The following is a 19,679-nucleotide window of genomic DNA, read 5'->3' as shown; positions in this document are numbered from 1 at the left end:
ACTGAAAGCTAATAACATCCAACCTAGGATTCAATAAGCAGTGCAAACATATTTGAAAATTAAGAGTGAAATAAAGCCATGCTAAGAAAAAAATTGAGAGTATTCACCACCAGCAAAGCCACACTAAAGGAAATACTAAAGGGTACCCTTTAGGAAGAAGAAAAATTATTCTGATGGAAGCATAGAGATATAGCAAAGAATAAAGAGCAGTGGAAAGGGTAACTCTGTAGTAAATCTAAATATATAAAGCAAATATAATCAGAACTAAAAGGATAAATAGGAAATCCACAATTATTATTGAGAGAGTTTAGCATACCTTTCTCGATATCTGATTGGATATGCAGATTAAAAATCACTAAGTATATGGAAGACTTGGACAATGCAATTAACAAACATCATTGAATAGAGTTATCTAGGATACTCAAATCAGCCACTGCATAATTCCCATATTAAAATATAAGAATCAGTTTCTAATTCACAGCATGCACAAAAAATAAGTTTCAGGTGGATTATAAGTTTAAAGATAAAAGGTAAGACAATAACAATTATAAAACATCACATAGGAGAATATTTTCATGATTTTGGTGTTAGGGAAAGTTTTCTTCAACAGGATTCAGAAAAAAATCCCTCTAGTAATCCAGGAAAAAATTAACAAATGGAACTACTAAAAAGTAGAGATTTCTGTTCATAAAATGATACCATTAAGACAATGGAAAGCCAAGTCAGGAGGTGAGAGAGGATATCTGCAATATAGGTAACCAACATAGCTTGTACGTAGAATATATAAAGAGCTCCTTCAAATCAGTAAAAGATTATGTTGAAATCCATATATTGTTTATTTCATCACTGTTCATCCTCCCAGATCTGGAGAAGGAAGTTTGCTGATGACAGAAAGGACTAAGAAAAATTTATTTATGTGAGATAAAGAATTGAGAATAATTGCTTAAGTAAATCAAAATAACGTATCCAAAGTAAGTAATAAAAGAACTTAAAAGATTCGTTTCTTTAAAACTGTTTATCTAAAGCAATATACAGATTCAATGCATTCTCTGTTAAGATACCAATTACATTTTTCACAGAACTGCAAAAAACAATCTTAAAATTTACATGGAACCACAAAAGACCCAGAATAGCCAAAGCTGTCCTGAGCAAAAAGAAAACTAGAGGAATCACGTTACCTGACTTCAAATTATACCACAGAACTATAATTTCTATGTTTTTATGCTGTATAGCATACACAAATCAGCATGGTACTAGTATAAAAACAGATTCAAAGACCGATGGAACCGAATAAAAAACGAAGAAACATATACATACATCTACAGTGAGCTCATTTTCCACAAAGGTGCCAGAATCATACATTGGGGAAAGGAGAGTCTCTTCAACAAGTGGTGCTGGGATAACTGGATATCCACATGCATAGAATGAAACTAGACCCATATCTCTCACCACATACAAAAATCAAATCAGAGTGGATTAAATACTTAAATCTAAGACCTCAAACTATGAAACTACTATAAGAAAACTTTGCAGAAAAATCTCTAGGACATTGGTCTGGGCAAGCACTTTTTGAGAAATACCCCACAAGCACAGGCAATCAAAGCAAACATGAACAAATAGGATCATATCAAGTTAAAAAGCTTCTGCACAGCAAAGGATACAGTCAACAAAGTGAAGAGACAACTTGCAGAATGGGAGAAAATATTTGCAAAGTACCCATCTGACAAGGGATTAATAATCAGAATATATAAGGAGCTTGAACAACTCTACAAAAAATCTAATAATCTGATTAGGAAGAAATCTAATAATCTGATTAAAATGGGCAAATGAACTGAACAGACATTTCTCAAAAGAAGACATACAAATGGCAAACACGCATATGAAAAGGTGTTCAACAACATTGATCATCAGATAAATGCATGACAAAACTACAATGAGCTATTATCTCACTCCAGTTAGAATGGCTTTTATCCAAAAGACAGGCAATAACAAATGCTGGTGAGAATGTAGAGGAAAAGGAACTCTCACACACTGTTGGTGAAAATGTAAATTAGTACAACTAGGAGAACGGTTTGGAGGTTCCTTAAACTACTAAAAATGGAGCTACCATATGATCTAACAATCCCACTCCTAGGTATATACCCAAAAGAAAAGAAATCAGTATATTGAAGAGATATCTGCACTCCCATGTTTACTGCAGCACTATTCACAATAGCCAAGATTTGGAAGCAACCTAAGTGCTCATCAACAGATAAATGGATGAAGAAAATGTGGTACATATACACAGTGGAGTACTATTCAGCTATAAAAAGGAATGAGATCCAGTCATTTGCAACAACGTGGATGAAAATAGAGGCCATTATATTAAGTGAAATAAGCTAGGCACAGAAAGACAAACTTTACATGTTCTCACTTATTTGTGGGAGCTAAAAATTAAAACAATTTAACTCATGGACATAGAGAGTGGAAGGATGGTTACCAGAGGCTGGGAAGGGTAGTGGGGGTCAAGGGAAGTGGAGATGGCTAACAGGTATAAAAATAGTTGACAGAATAAATAAGATCTAGTACTTGATAGCATAACTGGGTGACTATAGTCAATAATAATTTAATTTTACATTTAAAAATAACTAAAAGAGTATAGTTGGATTGTTTGTAACACAAAGGATAAATTCTTGAGGTAATAGATACTCCATTTACCCTGATGTAATTATTACATATTGCAAGCCTGTATCAAAATATCTCATGTACCCCATAAATATATATACCTGCTATGTATTCACAAAAATTAAAAACTAAAGAAAAGAAAAATAACCCTACTTATCTCAATCCAGTATTAAAACATAGTTTGAATTGCTCTATTCAGGATCACTTTTGTGAAACAGTACAGGGAACATAACATTGGCTAAAAATGTAAGCACTGAATATAGGCGTCTTCAACAGAACAGTAGTCCTCATTTAGAGAAGATGAAAATGAAAGATCACTTCTACTATCTCACTATTTACTTTTCCTCCCAAGACAACCCCTAAACTACTGTAACAGGATGAGTTAACTAGGCAAAAAACAGAACAAAAACCAATGAATTGGATTCACAGGAAAGGTAGATGAACACTCAGCTGCCTTGAGATGAGATTATGAGGCACCTCCCAGAGCAGAGGAGACAGACACTGGGAGGGATAAAACATACCAGTGGATTCAGGGGAAATTTCTCAAAAGGAGGGGAGCAGTAGAGACTGAATCAGACTAAGACTGGTTTAACTGAACTGAGAAAACAATGACTCTTGGCTTTCACCCAAGTTGGCAAAGTGAAATTTGTGCTTACTGCACTCCCACAGGCTAAACAGAGAGGCAAATGGGAAGGTTCTCTCCCTTCATTCTTTCTCAAGGAATGAGAAAGAATTTGGAGGAAATTCGGTTTGGAGGAAATTTGGGAAGTACTCCAGCTTTGCTTGTCAGCTGATGTGCAGAGCAGGCTGAACATGTGAGAATCATATTGCCAGTCACCTCAAATGTCTAAGAATGTCTCAGGGAAATTATCTATGCCCTCTGAGGAGCCACGTGAAGCCAAGAGGGGCCCTGAGACAAGGATGCTCAGGGGAAGTTTTGAAATACAGAAAGAGTGGCCGGGTGCAGTGGCTCATGCCTGTAATCCTAGCACTTTGGGAGGCCAAGGCTGGAGGATCCCTTGAGTCCAGGAGTGCAAGACCAGCCTGGACAACACAGCAAGACCCTGCCATTCAATTAGCTGCGTGTAGTGGTGCATGCCTGTAGTCTCAGCTATTCTGGAGGCTGAGATGAGTGGATCACTTGAGCCCAGGAGGTCGAGGCTTCAGTGAGCCATGATAACAGCCACTACACTCCAGCCAGGGTGAGAGTGAGACCCTGTCCCTAAAATAATAATATTAATAATGATTAAAAAGAAAGAGATATGGTTCAGTGAGGCTTCCAATTTTACAATGCTTTGCAATTTTTAAAAAAATATTCTTTCTGTATCTCTCTCTCTCTCTCTCTCTCACATACACACACACACACACACACCCCAGAGCCCTGCCAAGGCATTGCTAAGCCTGTGATTGGGCTGTAATTTCACCTGCACTCTCTATCCTTAAACTTAAAATACTCTTTTTCTCTTTTGCTTTCCCCACTCCAATCCCTTCAGTCATCAATCTCCACTTTCCATGAAAAATCAAGAAACTCACGCGATTTTGTCACAGACAGTGCACTTCCAGCTGCCATCGGGGCCTGCAACTCGACACTCCCTGCATACCCTCAGTGAGCAAGCCTGACAAGGGTCTCCCCGGTCAAAGATTAGGCCCAGGTTTCTGTGACAGTGAACACAAACTCTGCTGGCCTCTTGTTGAGTTTTCCCACTTCTACGTTTTGCTTCTAAGAGTTCATTTTTCAGCTTCCTGAAAGAAGAGGGGAAAAAAAATCACTTAAAAAAAACAAACAGGAGCAGAGATATCTACAATGTCTAAAACAATGTCTAAAATAGATAGAATATTTGCCTCAAATAAGGCTGCTTTAAACTGGGGACCACCATGCAATCTCACTTAGAATTTTGAAAAGGTGCCTATTTGGTGTCGCTAGTTTCAATTCAAATCTCTTTAATCAAGAGATATTTTCATTTGGAAGGACATTTGAATCAAGGAGTTAGAGCCAAATATTTTCAGGAAATACAATTTCTGCCTCCAGAGGCAACAATCCTTTGATATCAGTAACTGAAAAATAAAATGTTTGTGTTTTACTTTTGAATTTTGACATTCTCTACCAGCACTATTATTTTGCTATTAGTATCTATTCTCATTCTACTGTAACTTCTCTAGGATATCTTTGATACCATAACACTAGAGAGCATGGCCCCAGGTTACAGGCATACACAGTACCTGGTTCTTTACCTGCCTATATATACTACTTGAGGCAGGAGTGTGAAATCAAACTCAGCATCATTGTAGGCACAATCTTCATGCACTTAAGAAAAGTAATAAAGACATTGCCTACCATTTCAGATGAGATCAGGTGCTTTCAGAGTGGTATGGCTGTAGACTGCCTACCATTTCACATCGAAAAGCTTCTGCTTAGCATTTGAAAGTTTCCAACAATTTCTATTAGCCTATGGGCTTTGCTGTTAGACATGCCTATGTTTAAATCCAGGTTCCATCATGAATAAGCTGTCCAGCCTCAGGCAATGATTTACCCACTCAACCCCAGTCTCTTCATTTCTAAAATGAGAGTAAAAATATTCCTTCATGATTGTTTAAAGATTAAATGAGATGATAAATGTAAAGTTCCCAGCATGCTGCTTGATACATAGGTTCCATGTCCCTTCTTTTACTACCTGACATGTGATATATTTATCCTTTAGAAAATTGCTGTTCCAAGTGTGGTCCTTGTTCCAGCAGCATCAGCATCACCTGGGAACGTTTTAGGAATGCAGAATCTCAGGCACTGCCTTAGACCCTGTTGGATCAGAACCTACATTTTAACAAAATTTTCAGGTGATTTGAGTTGGAGAAGCACAGCTTTGGAGATTCAGTCTCAAATTTGGCTATATATTGGAATCACTTTGGAAAGATTTTAAAAATACTGATTCGCAAATCTCACTTCCACAGATTCTAACGTAATTAGCTTTGGATGTGGCCTAGGTAACGGGATTTTTAAAAGCTTCACTGTTTATTCCAATATATTGCCAAATTTGTAAAACACTGCTCCAGAAGACAGGTTCCTTCTCACTTAAATGCTTCACAGACATGTCATTGCTTGGTGCTACTGAGCCAATCTCTTCTTCAACACAGAATGTCTATGTTCTAGGAAAAAAAAATTGAGAATCATCCCACACATTTTATACCATATCTTTTTACATTTGTGGTGTTAAACTTTGTCATGCCCATCTAGACTAGCATCTTCCCAAAGGCAGGAACAAAGGCCTTAGTTTATTGTATATACTGCTCAGGATCCAATTTCATGCTAGGTTATAAAGCAGTTGAATATTTAAAGCTATTTATTATTTCTTTTGATCTTTCAAACTAGCTTGTGAGGTATTATAAGACTCATGTTAAAAATAATAAGCAGTACAGATGGAATCAGGAACCAGGTCATTTATTTCTCAGCCTGATGATAGATTCATAAAAAGAGAATTTTCAAACTGTAGAGCAAAGTTTTTAAAATCTTTGACTTCATGTCTCACTCATTCATCCAACAAGCACTTATAGTACGCCTACACTGTGCTAGGCATTCTGGTATTGAGGAAAAAAATGAGTCTAAACAAAACATCTACTAAGAATTACCATTACCCTTTATGTTAGTTAAGGAGACAAATGACACACCATGACTCATGTGTTGCAACAGGCAGCCATACTAAGCACTTTTAAGTCCCCACCAAGTTTGTGGTAATTTGTTACAGCAGCCACAGGAAATGGATATACCCTCGACTTGGCTTCATTTCTTACAGAGTACATCATTCCTGGGCATAACACATCCAACTCCCTGGGCTTTCAGTTCTTTGACCTGGTCATCTTCTTTGACCTTCCTGTCCATGTGCACCATTCACTCTCATGAAGAAACCCTGGAAGTTGTTATCTCTAGAAATTATATTATATCCAAAATCATGAATTTAAACACTGTTGAAACCATTATTCAGTTCTAATGAGTACATCACTTTCTCATTATCCATCATTTCTCCTCTCAGCCTCACTTCCCCTTGGAGCCAGAACAGAAGGAACCCTGCTTGGGATTGTGCGTCTCCTACCCTATAAACATCCTGGAGGCAGAATATCAGCTCTTTGAACATTCATGTGGATTAAACAGAGTGAGAAGATATCACAGCCTTCTGTTATCAGTTTCATATGGAGAAATGGTAATGATGACAGAAAGGAGACCTCTTTGTCCCATCACCAAATATTTCAAGCAATGAAGCATAACTTTTCTCTTTCCTTTCCTTCAACATAAGCAGGCATAGATCCTTAGTAGGGGAAGAGAAAAGAGAAAAAGAAGTAAAAGAAGAGGAAAAGAAAACCTTTATTCCTTCCCTGTGGCTCACTGCGGTGGCTTGAAGTGCTGTATGAATTTGAGGCATATGGGAAGGAGATTGAAATGGATAATAATTAATAATTTTAAAAATGTCTAAAATAGATGGAATATTTGCCTCAAATAAGACTGCATTAAACTGGAACCACCATGCAATCTCACTTAGAATTTCGAAAAGGTGCCTATTAGGTGTCCCTACTTTCAATTCCCTTCCAATCTACTCTCCATGGAATAATCAATATCATTAGTCAATACTCTTTTAAAATATTTCTTACATCATGTGGTTCCTCTGCTTAAAACCAACCAGTAGTTTTCCTTTATATTTTTAATGTAATTTATACCTCTTTCCCATAGCCTGTAAAGATCTGCCTAATCTGCTCCCTCTTCCCTCTGGTCATCTCCTATCTACAGATAGGAGATAGGATTCAGCAACATAATTCTTCTTAAAGTTTCATAAATATACCAAGTTCTTTCCCACTTCAGGGCCTTTGAACATGCTATTTCTTCAGCTGGGAATGCCTTCCCTCCACATTCCATCACCCAAAACAGTAGTCATTTATCTGTTCACTAAATACTTCCCATTCTCCTTACTTCTGAAAGCAAGTTGGAATTGCGCCTTTCTGCCCTGTTGGCATTAGATGTCATCATGTGACTCACACTGGCCAATGAAATGTGGTAAGTAATCCCAGCTAAAAGCTTTAAAATCAAGGGCAGGGTTCACCACACACCCTTTTCTTTGCATAGAGAATGACAATGTTCCAAATAGTGTCTGCTCTGCAAGTCTGGATCCTGGTCTGAGGATGCCATGAAGTAGAGTCCCCAGACATCCTGTTATGAACATGTGGCATGAGTGAGAAATCTTTGTTGTTTTAAGCCACTAAGAGTTTGGAGCTGCTACTGCAGCATCACTTAACCTATATTGGCTGATAAACATACAACTTAATTCTTAATCTGGCTGGCTCCCACTTATTTTTTTTTTTAATTTTAGTTTTACTGCTGCTTGCCCAGGGAAGGTTTTCTCTGACCACCAAATCTACAACAGCTTCACATTCTTTAATTTTCCTTGTTGCTCTATAGATACATTTATATTAACATATAAATTGCTAACCTATATGTAGTTGAAATTGTAAAGACTGAAAAGATTAACTATCTTGATGGTTGTTGAATGATAGAATCTTTTCATTTCTGTATTCTAGTGATATATTGAATGTTTTTTTCCATCCCATCATCAAAAATGTTCCATGTATTAAAAAGACTTTTTGCTTTATCATCACATAGACACATTTCTTTCAAATCAGGAATTGCTTTCATTAAAATTCTTGTCACATTTGTGTGGCATTATTTTTCTTGTGTTATCTTGTCTGGACCAAATTGTACTGAACACCATTTTACACCAAATAAGACAGGAATTTTAGAATGGAAGCAATTAGCTGCCTTGAAGAGGAAGCCATGAATAAACAGTTTATAAAGTATCTTTAATTCCTTGATGCTTTTAAACAATCTCATCTAGTAGAGCACATCAAGGCCTAAGGGAGATAATGAGCAAGCAAGGATTACACAGTGGCCCAGAGCACAGGGTTCTAAAGTCAGAGTGCCTGGGTTCAAGTTCTGGCTATGCCACTTATTTCCTCTGAGACCTTAAGACAATTATTTAACGTCTCTCTGTCTCAAGACTTAAGGAGACTTAACCTCTTTGTGTCTCAAAATACTTCTGTAAAAACAGCATTACAGTATTGTTATGAGCATTAAGTAAGACAATGTTTGTAAGTGTTTAGCACAGCTTGACACATAATAATTATGGAATAGACAATTCTGGTATGTGTTTCCTAATATCTGTTCTCCCTTTCTTCTTTATTAGTGGAACATCTAGCTATACTCATGGCCACTCAGAATAAAAACTAGATTTCTCAGTATTTCTTGCAGTTAGGTTTTGTCATGATACTAAATGCTGGCCAATGGAGTGTAATCAGAAACGATATACCTTTAGGTCATGCCTTTAATGGAAGAGGGAGAATCCTCTTCCCTTGACCTCTTCTCTTTTTCCAGAAGCTGGGATGAGAACATAGGAATGAACCATCCTGGATCAAGAGCTAAACTCTCAACATGGTGGAGCAACAAAAGATAGGGAGTCCAGACCCCTGCTTTAATGCAGCCCCCATAACAATACCACAAAAGCCACCAGTCAACCCAGACTTTGACGTTAGACAGGAATATGTTCCCATCTTAAGTCATGATTATAATGTGTCTCTGTCACCCGCAGCCAAACCTATTTCCCAAAAAAATACAATAAGAACTCAGGAAATATTAGTTTTTATTCTTTCTTCCACTTGCAGAGATGTTGCTGTCAGGTTTTGCTTCAGCCTCTGATGTAATGCCTGCAAGCTAAGTACTTCTCTAGAACTAGTGTTTCATATTCCATTAAGAGAGCAAGGCCACAGTGACTGACAAAGTCTATTGTCAACAATGACACAAAAATCACTAAAATAATATATGCAGGCAGAATAATGTCACAGCAGCCTGATTCTGATGCCTGCACAGCTTCTTGCACTCCCATCTTTTGTAAGATTCAGAGACAATGCCATCAACACTGCGGTATTTCATATTTGCCTGAGGAAAATTCAAGGCTGACCAGACCTTCTTTCTGTACTCTGAATATAAAAAAAATTATGCTTTCATTTGTGCTGTAGCTTCCACATGCAGTGCCTATCATTAAAACCTATATTTCACAACACTTAGCCACATAATAACAGGCACTTTACTTTACATGTTGATATGGTTTGGCTGCATCCCCACCCAAATCTCATCTTGAATTGTAGCTCCCATAATTCCCAGGTGTTGTGGGAGAGACCTGGTGGGAGATAATCATTTGGTGGGTCTTTCCTGTGCCATTCTCATGATAGTGAGATCTTATGAGATCTGATGGTTTTATAAAGGGGAATTTCCCTGCACAATTTCTCTTCTGTTCTCTGCCACCATGTGACATGTGCCTTTCACCTTCCGCCATGACTGTGAGGCCTCCCCATCCAAGAGGAACTGTGAGTCCACTAAACCTCTTTTTTTTTTTGTAAATTGCCCAGTCTCGGGTATGTCTTTATCAGCAGCATGAAAACAGACTAATAAAGTAAAGTGGTGCCAGTAGAATGGGACACTGCTGAAAAGATACCCAAAAATGTGGAAGCAACTTTGAAACTGGGGAACAGGCAGAGGTCGGAAGAGTTTGGAGGGCTCAGAAGAAGACAGGAAAATGTGGGGAAGTTTGGAACTCCCTAGAGACCTGTTGAATGGCCTTGACCAAAATGATAATGATATGAACAATGAAATCCAAGCTGAGGTGGCCTCGGATGGAGATGAGGAACTTGTTGGGAACTGGAGCAAAGGTGACTCTTGTTATGTTTTTTTTTTGTTTTTGAGATGGAGTTGCACTCTGTCGCCCAGGCTGGAGTGCAGTGGCGTGATCTCAGCTCACTGCAAGCTCCACCTCCCGGGTTCACGCCATTCTCCTGCCTCAGCCTCCCAAGTAGCTGGGACTACAGGTGCCCACCACCACGCCTGGCTAATTTTTTGTATTTTTAGTAGAGAGGGGGTTTCACCATGTTAGCCAGGATGGTCTCGATCTCCTGACCTTGTGATCTGCAAGCCTCAGCCTCCCAAAGTGCTGGGATTACAGGCATGAGCCACCGTGCCTGGCCTCTTGTTATGTTTTAGCAAAGAGACTGGTGGCATTTTTCCCCTGCCCTAGAGATGTGTGGAATTTTGAACTTGAGAGAGATGATTTACAGTATCTGGGGGAAGAAATTTCTAAGCAGCAAAGCATTCAAGAGGTGACTTGGGTGCTGTTAAAAGCATTCAGTTTTAAAAGGGAAACAAAGCATAAAAGCCTGACGATGCAATAGAAAAGAAAATCTCATTTTCTGAGGAGAAATTCATGCTGGCTGCATAAATTTGCATAGGTAGTGAGGAGCCAAATGTAATCACCAAGGCAATGCAGGAAATGTCTCCAAGGCATGTCAGAGACCTTTGCGGCAACCCCTCTTATCACAGGCCTGGAACAAAAAAAGGTTTCATGGGCAGGACCCAGGGTCTCCATGCTGTGTGCAGCCTAGGGACTTGGTGCCCTGCATCTCAGCTGCTCCAGCTGTGGCTGAAAGGGGGCAATGTAGAGCTCAGACCACGGCTTCAGAGGGTGCAAGCCCCAAGCCTTTGCAGCTTCCATGTGGTATTGAACCTGCAAGTGCACAGAAGTCAAGAATTGGGGTTTGGGAACCTTTGCATAGATTTCAGAGGATGTACTGAAATGCCTGGATGCCTAGGCAAAAGTTTGCTGGAGGGGAAGGGCCCTCATGGAGAACCTCAACTAGGGCAGTATGGAAGGGAAATGTGGGGATGGAGCCCCACACAGAGTCCCTACTGGGGCACCACCTAGTGAAGCTGTGAGAAGAGGGCCACTGTCCTCCAGACCGCAGAACGGTAGATCTATTGACAGCTTACACTGTGTGCCTAGGAAAGCCACAGACACTCAACATCAGCCCGTGAAAGCAGCCAGGAGGGAGGCTGTACCCTGCAAAACTACAAGGGTGAAGCTGCCCAAGACCATGGGAACCCACCTCTTGCATCAGCGTGCGTGACCTGGATGTGAGACATGGAGTGAAAGGAGATCATTTTGGAGCTTTAAGATTTGACTGCCCCCCCTGGATTTCAGACTTGCATGGGGCCTATAACCCCTTCATTTTGGTCAGTCTCTCCCATTTGGAATGGCTGTATTTACCTAATGCCTGTACCCCATTGTATCTAGGAAGTAACTAACTTGCTTTTGATTTTACAGGCTCATAGATGGGAGGGACTTGCCTTGTCTCAGATGAGACTTTGGACTGCGGACTTTTGAGTTAATGCTGAAATGAGTTAAGACTTTGGGAGACTGTTGGGAAGGCATGATTGGTTTTGAAATGTGAGGACATGAGATTTGGGAGGGGCAAGAGGCAGAATGATATGGTTTGGCTCTGTCCCCACCCAAGTTTCATCTTGAATTGTAGTTCCCATAATTCCCATGTGTTGTGGGAGGGACCTGGTGGGAAATAATTGAATCATTTGGGTGGGTCTTTCCCATGCTATTCTCATGATAGTGAATAAGTCTCATGAGATCTGATGCTTTTATAAAGGGGATTTTCCCTGCACAAGTTCTCTTCTCCTGTCTGCCACCATGTGAGATGTGCCTCTCACCTTCTGCCTTGATTGTGAGGCCTCCCCAGCCATGTGGAACTGTGAGTCCATTAAACCTTTTTCTTTTGTAAATTGCCCAGTCTTGGGTATGTCTTTATCAGCAGCATGAAAACGAACTAATACACATGTCATACCATTGCTTTGACAACAACCCATGAAAAATACATTATGATTCCCATTTTATAGATAGGAAAGTGGAATCTCCGAGAGGTAACTTGTGGGTCACAGGGCTATTAAATAAGGAGGTCAAGATTCAGACCCTGAATTTTATATTTCAAAATCTGCACTCTTCCCACACACCAGTATCCTCCCACTGGCTCTCAATATATTAAAATATTTTTGCTCAGAAAGGACTCCGTATTTATTCATGACTGTTGTTTCTTTCCTAGCTGTGCAAAGCCATGCTGAGCACACTCAAAGTTAAGCCTCAGTAAACATGGAGGGTTTCTTCCGCCTGCCCAGCTTCTTTCAACATATGGCATCTGCCCAAACTGGATCTTATCACAAAGTCTCTCATGACAAATATTCCCCAAGAGAGTCATTCTTCAACAAGCATGACTCTATCTTAATACATTTTGTATAACTTTTGATTAGTTTTCAAATCAAAGGCTATTAAAAAAAATCACAACTCTCTGAGAACTGGGAAAAAGTTATGCCTGGATAAAAAGCTGCTTAAGAGAAAGTAACAAGAAGAAGGAGTAAAAGAACACTTGTTTGGATAAAGAAGTCTTGTGACTTGTGCCAATTTCATGTTTACAAATAGTCTCAAGGAAAGAGGGCATTGTGAAGTCTTCATATCTGCAGAAGACACTTCCTGGTATTAAAAAGCTTGGCTCATAGGAATATACCGGAAAATCTCACAAAACCATGTCAACTGACAGGCAATTGACAAAAAACAAAACAAAACAAAACAAAACAAAAAACCCAAATCCAAAAAATACTGAAAACAACGGAGCAATAATGCTGAAAAGTAACAGTTTTAGGGAAAATAATTAAAACCACAGAAATACGAGGAAGAACTTAACCAATCCCTTATAACCTAAGAGAATCAATGACTTATTACAGATTTTCCAGAAACATTAAATGTGCTCATATATGCAAAGGGACAATGACTCAAGCATTCATTCTGAATTCTTTTTAAAAAGGACAATGGAGACAAAACAGCAAACATTATCTGTCCCTGTAAAGTCATGATGATGGTGACCTCTGCCAAACTTTGCCTGACTTCTCACCCTTGCTTAGATTCTTCTCCTTTCCTGTGTTGCTTTCCCTACTAGTAGTTTATGGTTTCTCTTTAATAAATCACTTGCACACAAATCATGAGTTCAAGGTCTAACTCTGGGGGAATCCAACCTAAGACAGGGATCTTATAAATTATATGACAAAAACAGCTCGTTACAACTCTAAAGGAGTTAGGAATCACTGCAATTTGATACCTTGCTGTTTATTCACTATAGTCTTATCATAGCAGAAATTTATCTCATACGTAATTAGCAAACCAAGTCTCCCACATGGAACTATCTTAAAATAACTATTGTCTCAATTTCCTGGCCCATTAAGAAACAAGAATGTGTTTTGCTAATCTGAAACCCAAAGAATACCTTGCTCGAGTATTAAAAACATCAGAAAGTCTTGTTATCAATATGATAAATTACTCAGAAAAAAACAGAGACGGAGATAGAATCAGTACAGCAAGAAGTAGGAAAGCTGCATTTCTTTAAAAAACAACCAAGATAAAATGCTGGGCTTCTTAAAATATTTGGTATCACAATGCAATGATAGAATTGACTTGATGGAAGAAAATTGGGCATTCATACAAAAAAACTGATACTTTAGAGAGAACATGTTGCTCATGAAAAATTCTTTAAAACCAATTCTGCTGCTGAATATGGACACATACTAGAGGGTTTCCATTTTAGTTTTTATAAATGTATAACTGAAGTTTATTTCTAGAATGACTCTAAATTGAATTTGTGCAAACTAAATTATTTTAAATGTGGTGGGGAAGGGGTTATATGTTCAGCAAAGGCAGTTATCAGTACTTACTTTTTCCCATTTTACCTTTTTAGGTGATACTTACGGGGATTCACATTTTCATAGATAAAGGTTATTGCAAAACACATTTTGAGCAGTTTCCCTAGTTGTCAGTATCAGTACATGATACAAGAAATGTTGTCACCATTTCTTTGAAATTTGTTGAATATGAATATAAATGTTTCCTTTATGTGTTGTTCTTTCCTTAAATGCTTCACTGAAAACCATCACTGGCAATTAATTACAAACTTTCAGATTCTACGAAAGGAAGGTGAGATTTGTGATAAACAATAAACAATCTGATTCACAAGATGCATGGTCTTAATTGAATCAATTTTCTCAGATTGCCGGTTTTTAAAATTAAGGAAATATTATTCAAAATATGAATCACAATATAAGAGGATTTAAGAATGAGAATGTTCATGGAAATAAGAATAAATAGTTAAGAAACACGTTGCACATTCATGTTATATGGAAAAATCTTATGTTATGAAATCTTATCCAGCCAATAAAAATGTTTACAAATAATTTTTAATTACATGAAAAATGTTCATGAAATAATGCAAAGCAAAAATAAAGAATAAAATTTACATATATAGTATGTATATGTAAATTTCATGCAATTTCCAGCTATATGAAAATATGTATATATATACACATACATACATAAAAGGGACAGGAAGGAAATTCAACACAAATGGAGACTATTTACCTCTGGGAAGTGGAATTCTATGTGAGACTTTAATGTTCATATTATATGGTTATCTAATTTTCTATAATAAGCCCATTGATTCTATAATGAAAATATGTATCAGACAATATTAAATGTTTAAGCAGATTGAGGTTTATGATATTTTATACAGTATGTATATGTAAATTTCATGCAATTTCCAACTATATGAAAATTGCATATATATATGTGTGTATATATACACATAAAAGTGACAGGAAGGAAATTCAACACAAATGGAGACTATTCACCTCTGGAAAGTGGAATTCTATGTGAGACTTTAATGTTCATATTATATGGTTATGTAATTTTCTATAATAAGCCCATTGATTCTATAATGAAAATATGTATCAGAAGATATTAAATGTTTAAGCAGATTGAGGTTTATGGTATTTTAAAAGTTGCAGACATTGATGCCCTTTATAGATCCTAGCACAATACTGAGATTAAAAACTTTAAAAAATTGCTTGCTGTGTAAGAATTTTAATAATTTCTTTGCATTAAATATTTTCATTATGCTTAATTACTCTGCAATAAAAGAACAATTATAAAAATTACGAAATGCATGTTAGCCTAATCTTATTATAAATTTAAATTGGTTAAACCATAACTTCTATTAACATAGGAACATTCTTATAAGATTACTGTTGATATAAAATGGTCACTTGCCTGAAATCTAAAATATTAGTGGTGACATTTTTATTAGTGAAGTTTTCACTTATATCATTTTCTTAGGAATAAAATACCTATTTCTCCAAGGATATAGTTGATATTAGATATTCCCTTATGAGCTGACTTACCTTTGAGGGGATGGGTCTTCTTTACTCCCCCTTCCAGCCCCAACATTCAGCCAGATTCTGGATTACATGGGCTTTATTGTTCTGTTTCTGCAATTTGCATTGAAAGGGAATGGTAGTTTCTTGGGATGTGAGTGCTAATTAACCCCTGCTGCCTAGAGACATGACCTCTATACCAATTCTGGCTAGAGACAATACACAAGGAAGGGAAAGGGTAGTAAAATGGGAATATGGGGAAGAGTAAAAAATATACAGAGGATCCTTGAACAACATGGGTTTGAACTGCCCAGGTTCATCTATACGTGGATTTTTAAAAAATAAACAAAGTTGGATCTCCATAAACTTGAGTTCTGCATTTGCAACCAAATGAAGATTGAAAACACAGTATTTGTGGAATATGAAACCCACATTTACAGTGGGCCAACTCTCCCTATACACAAGTTCCACAAGGCCAACTTTAGCCTTGAGTATGTGTGGCTTTTGGTATACACCCGGGCCCTGAAACCAATCCCCAGCCTATACTGAGTCTCTCTTTATATAGACTCTCTACACTTATAGATATATATGTAGAGAGAAAACCTGTCTCTCTATATATTTCTACATATAGTCTAGGTATTTGAAATAATATATATCTTATATGAATATAATATAAACACGTTAATAATTTGAAATAATATAGATCTCTATATAGAGACATATGTAGATACAGATAATAGATATAGTCTCAGGTAACAATCTTACTTATGACTATGGTGATCTATTATTTCAAACCCCCAAGAAAATGGTCTGAAATAGCTAGAAGAGAATAATTCGAATGTTTCTAGCATAAGGAAAAGATAAATACTTAAGGTGATGGATATCACAACTACACTGATTTGATCTTTACAAATTATATAAATGTATGAAATTATAACATGTACCCTGAAAATATGTACATCTACTATGTGTCAATAAAATAAAATGTAAAAAAATATTAAAAATGATCTGGCAAGTTTATTTATTTGGACAATCCAATGTTTAACATGTCTCTGAATATCAGGTATTTGTGGCCCTGTGCCTATGGTGCACCTTACAAGTAACGCTTCCTTGGAGAAAAATGCTCTAGAATCAAAATTAAAGTTAGTTTCCCTAAATGTAATTATATATTGAAATTGGTAAGGTCTTTGCTAGGAAAACGTCCAAGGTTTAAGGCAGATCTGAATATTTTTGTTCATTTCTCTGTGACTCATTAAGCATTTGAGTTCCATTAGGGAGCCAGTATGTTCATGCTGGGAGTTTCTGTTAATCCATTAAGAAGCTTTGTGGCAATTCTATTAGGATTAAACCAAAGTGTTTACCAAACTAGAAGTCCAGTCCAACAGTTCTCCTGGTGTTTTATGGGGACAATGAGTCTTTAGGCTTTTGAGAAGGTCAAACTAATTTTGCTCTTAGTGGTAGAGTGATAAGATTTGGAAAAACAAACAAATGATCAAACATTTATAGTGTATTAAAAGGGTATTATTGCTTGGCGCTTAGACTCCCTGACTTCCAGGCTGAATGTATAATTCTTGAAATCACTTCAAATCCATTTGAACCAAATATTTAACTTATCTGCAGGATTCCAAATAAGCAATTTGAATACACGCTCCCCTCCTGTTTCTCCTTCCTTCTCTTCTCCTAGCACTGAAATGACAAAATCAGTCACATTAAGAGAAAACCATAAGGTGAATGGCAGTTACTAGGCTGGGGTCTGTGGTCTCTTGGAGATATTAAGTTCTGGCTTATTTAGTGGCGCATTTCAACTGAGCCAGCTTTACACAAGAAACCAAAATACATTTGCTGGCGAGGATGCAGAGGAAAAGGAACTTTCATACACTGTTGGTGAAAATGTAAACTAGTACAACCACTATAGAGAACAGTTTGGCAGTTCCTCAAGAAACTACAAATTGATCTACCATATGATCCAGCAATCCCACTCCTAGGTATATACCCAAAAAAAGGAAGCCAGTATATTGAAGAGATATCTGCACTCCTATGCTTGTTGCAGCACTGTTCACAATAGCCAAGATTTGGAAGCAGCCATCAACAGATGAATGGATAAACAAAACGTGGTACATATACACAATGGTGTACTATTCAGCCATAAAAAAGAGTGTAATCCAGTCATTTGCAACAACATGGATGGACTGGAGATCACTATGTTAAGTGAAATAAGCCTGGTACAGAAAGACAAACTTCGCATGTTCTCACTTATTTGTGGGATTTAAAAATCAAATCAATTGAACTCCTGGACATAGATAGTAGAAGGATGGTTACCAGAGGCTGGAAAGGGTAGTGTGGGGCTCGGGTCGGGGGAGGATGGTTAATGAGTTAAAAAAATAGAAAGTATGAATAAGACCTACTATTTGATAGCACAGTGTGGTGACTATAGTCAATAATAACTTAATAATATATTTTAAAGTAAAGAATTTATTTGGATTATTTGTAACTCAAGGGATAAACACTTGAGAAGATGGATACCCCTTTCTCCATGATGTGTTTGTTTCACATGGCATGCCTGTATCAAAACATCTCATGTATCCCATAAATATATACACCTACTATGTACCCACAAATATTTAAAACTTTTTTTTTTTTTGAGATGGAGTCTCGCTCTGTCGCCCAGGTTGGAGTGCAGTGGTGCGACCTCGGCTCACTGCAACCTCCACCTCCCAGGTTCAAGCGATTCTCCTGCCTCAGCCTCCCAGTAGCTGGGACTACAGGCGCATGCCACCACGCCCGGGTAATTTTTTGTATTTTTAGTAGGGATGGGGTTTTACCGTGTTAGCCAGGATGGTCTCGATCTCCTGACCTCATGATCTGCCCACCTCGGTCTCCCAAAGTGCTGGGATTACAGGCGTGAGCCACCACGCCCGGCCTAAAACATTTTTTAAAAAATAAAAAAAAATTTTTTTGAGAAAAAATTTGTTTAAAAAATTCACTGCTAGAGCTGAATAAAACTTTGATTTGGATAGAAAGGAAGAAAGGAGAAATGTTATGTTGTAAGGCAACCAATAGAGTTTACCACTGAGGCAAGCCCAAGATTAGGTGCCAAAGAAAACATGTGCAGATATGTTTTCCTGTATGGTGGTCAAATGGAAATGATGTACCCTTAGTGAGAATAAAGCTCACAATATACTGCTGAAATGAATATTCACTAATAAGTTGAGGATTTTTAAGTACAGGTCAATACCACAAAGTAGATATTTAACAGTATTTGTTTTTAGGTGTCAGAGATCAAGTAGAGTAAAAATTTGTTAATGAGATTTTTTTGGAGTAGATATTATGACCCACGTACATGTTAGTCTGAGTTCTTTTGAAGTAAATGAAAATCAATCTAAGGTACAAAATCAAAATAATCAACAATGATTTCCATTTTGTGCTTCCAAACTGTCAGTATTTTTATCCATTTGCAATAATTGTTGATAGCTCAATTTTATTTGCAACATTTCTGCTTTTTCTTCATTGCAGTAAAGCCGTCAATAAATTTGAGTGACTTGCTCTCCATAGAGAACCTTAAAAATATTCTTACCCTCTAACAGTGAAAACCTGTGTCTCACTGTCTCCTACCACTCCTTCCTGCTTAGTCTGAAGGAGAAGAATGTATACAAATATATTTCAGCCTCTTGAGTGAACTTAAAATGAAATGGTAGTAGGCAGATGCCTATTCCCCAGCTGATGATTTATGCCTGGAGGTAATTATCAGGCTTGCCATGTGCCTTCTGGGTATGGAGCACCTTTACGAGTCCCCAAAGACCAGTCCCACCTTAATCAATGCCACACTTTAGTGGGCATGTGGACTGTGAAGCACATTTGGGTGTCAGGCCTAAAATATTGATTCAGTACAATTTTTACACTT

General features: G+C 37.5%; 1 protein-coding gene across 5 annotated transcripts in view; it reads right to left on the bottom strand.

The window, feature by feature from the left end:
- The window catches only part of SYTL5 (synaptotagmin like 5), a 222,942-nt gene that overhangs the window by 69,849 nt on the left and 133,414 nt on the right, over positions 1–19,679 (bottom strand). For all 5 annotated transcript variants that reach the window (XM_009438939.5, XM_009438934.2, XM_009438943.2 and 2 more), the window contains exon 3: positions 4,198–4,407. In XM_009438939.5, coding sequence (XP_009437214.1) covers positions 4,198–4,407 — 210 coding nt within the window. The remainder of the gene's footprint in view (positions 1–4,197; positions 4,408–19,679) is intronic.

Source organism: Pan troglodytes, chromosome X (genome assembly GCF_028858775.2).
Source record: "Pan troglodytes isolate AG18354 chromosome X, NHGRI_mPanTro3-v2.0_pri, whole genome shotgun sequence".
Lineage (NCBI taxonomy): Eukaryota > Metazoa > Chordata > Mammalia > Primates > Hominidae > Pan > Pan troglodytes.
Note: the sequence above shows the minus strand (reverse complement) of the source record. Positions and strands in the feature narration are given on the sequence as shown.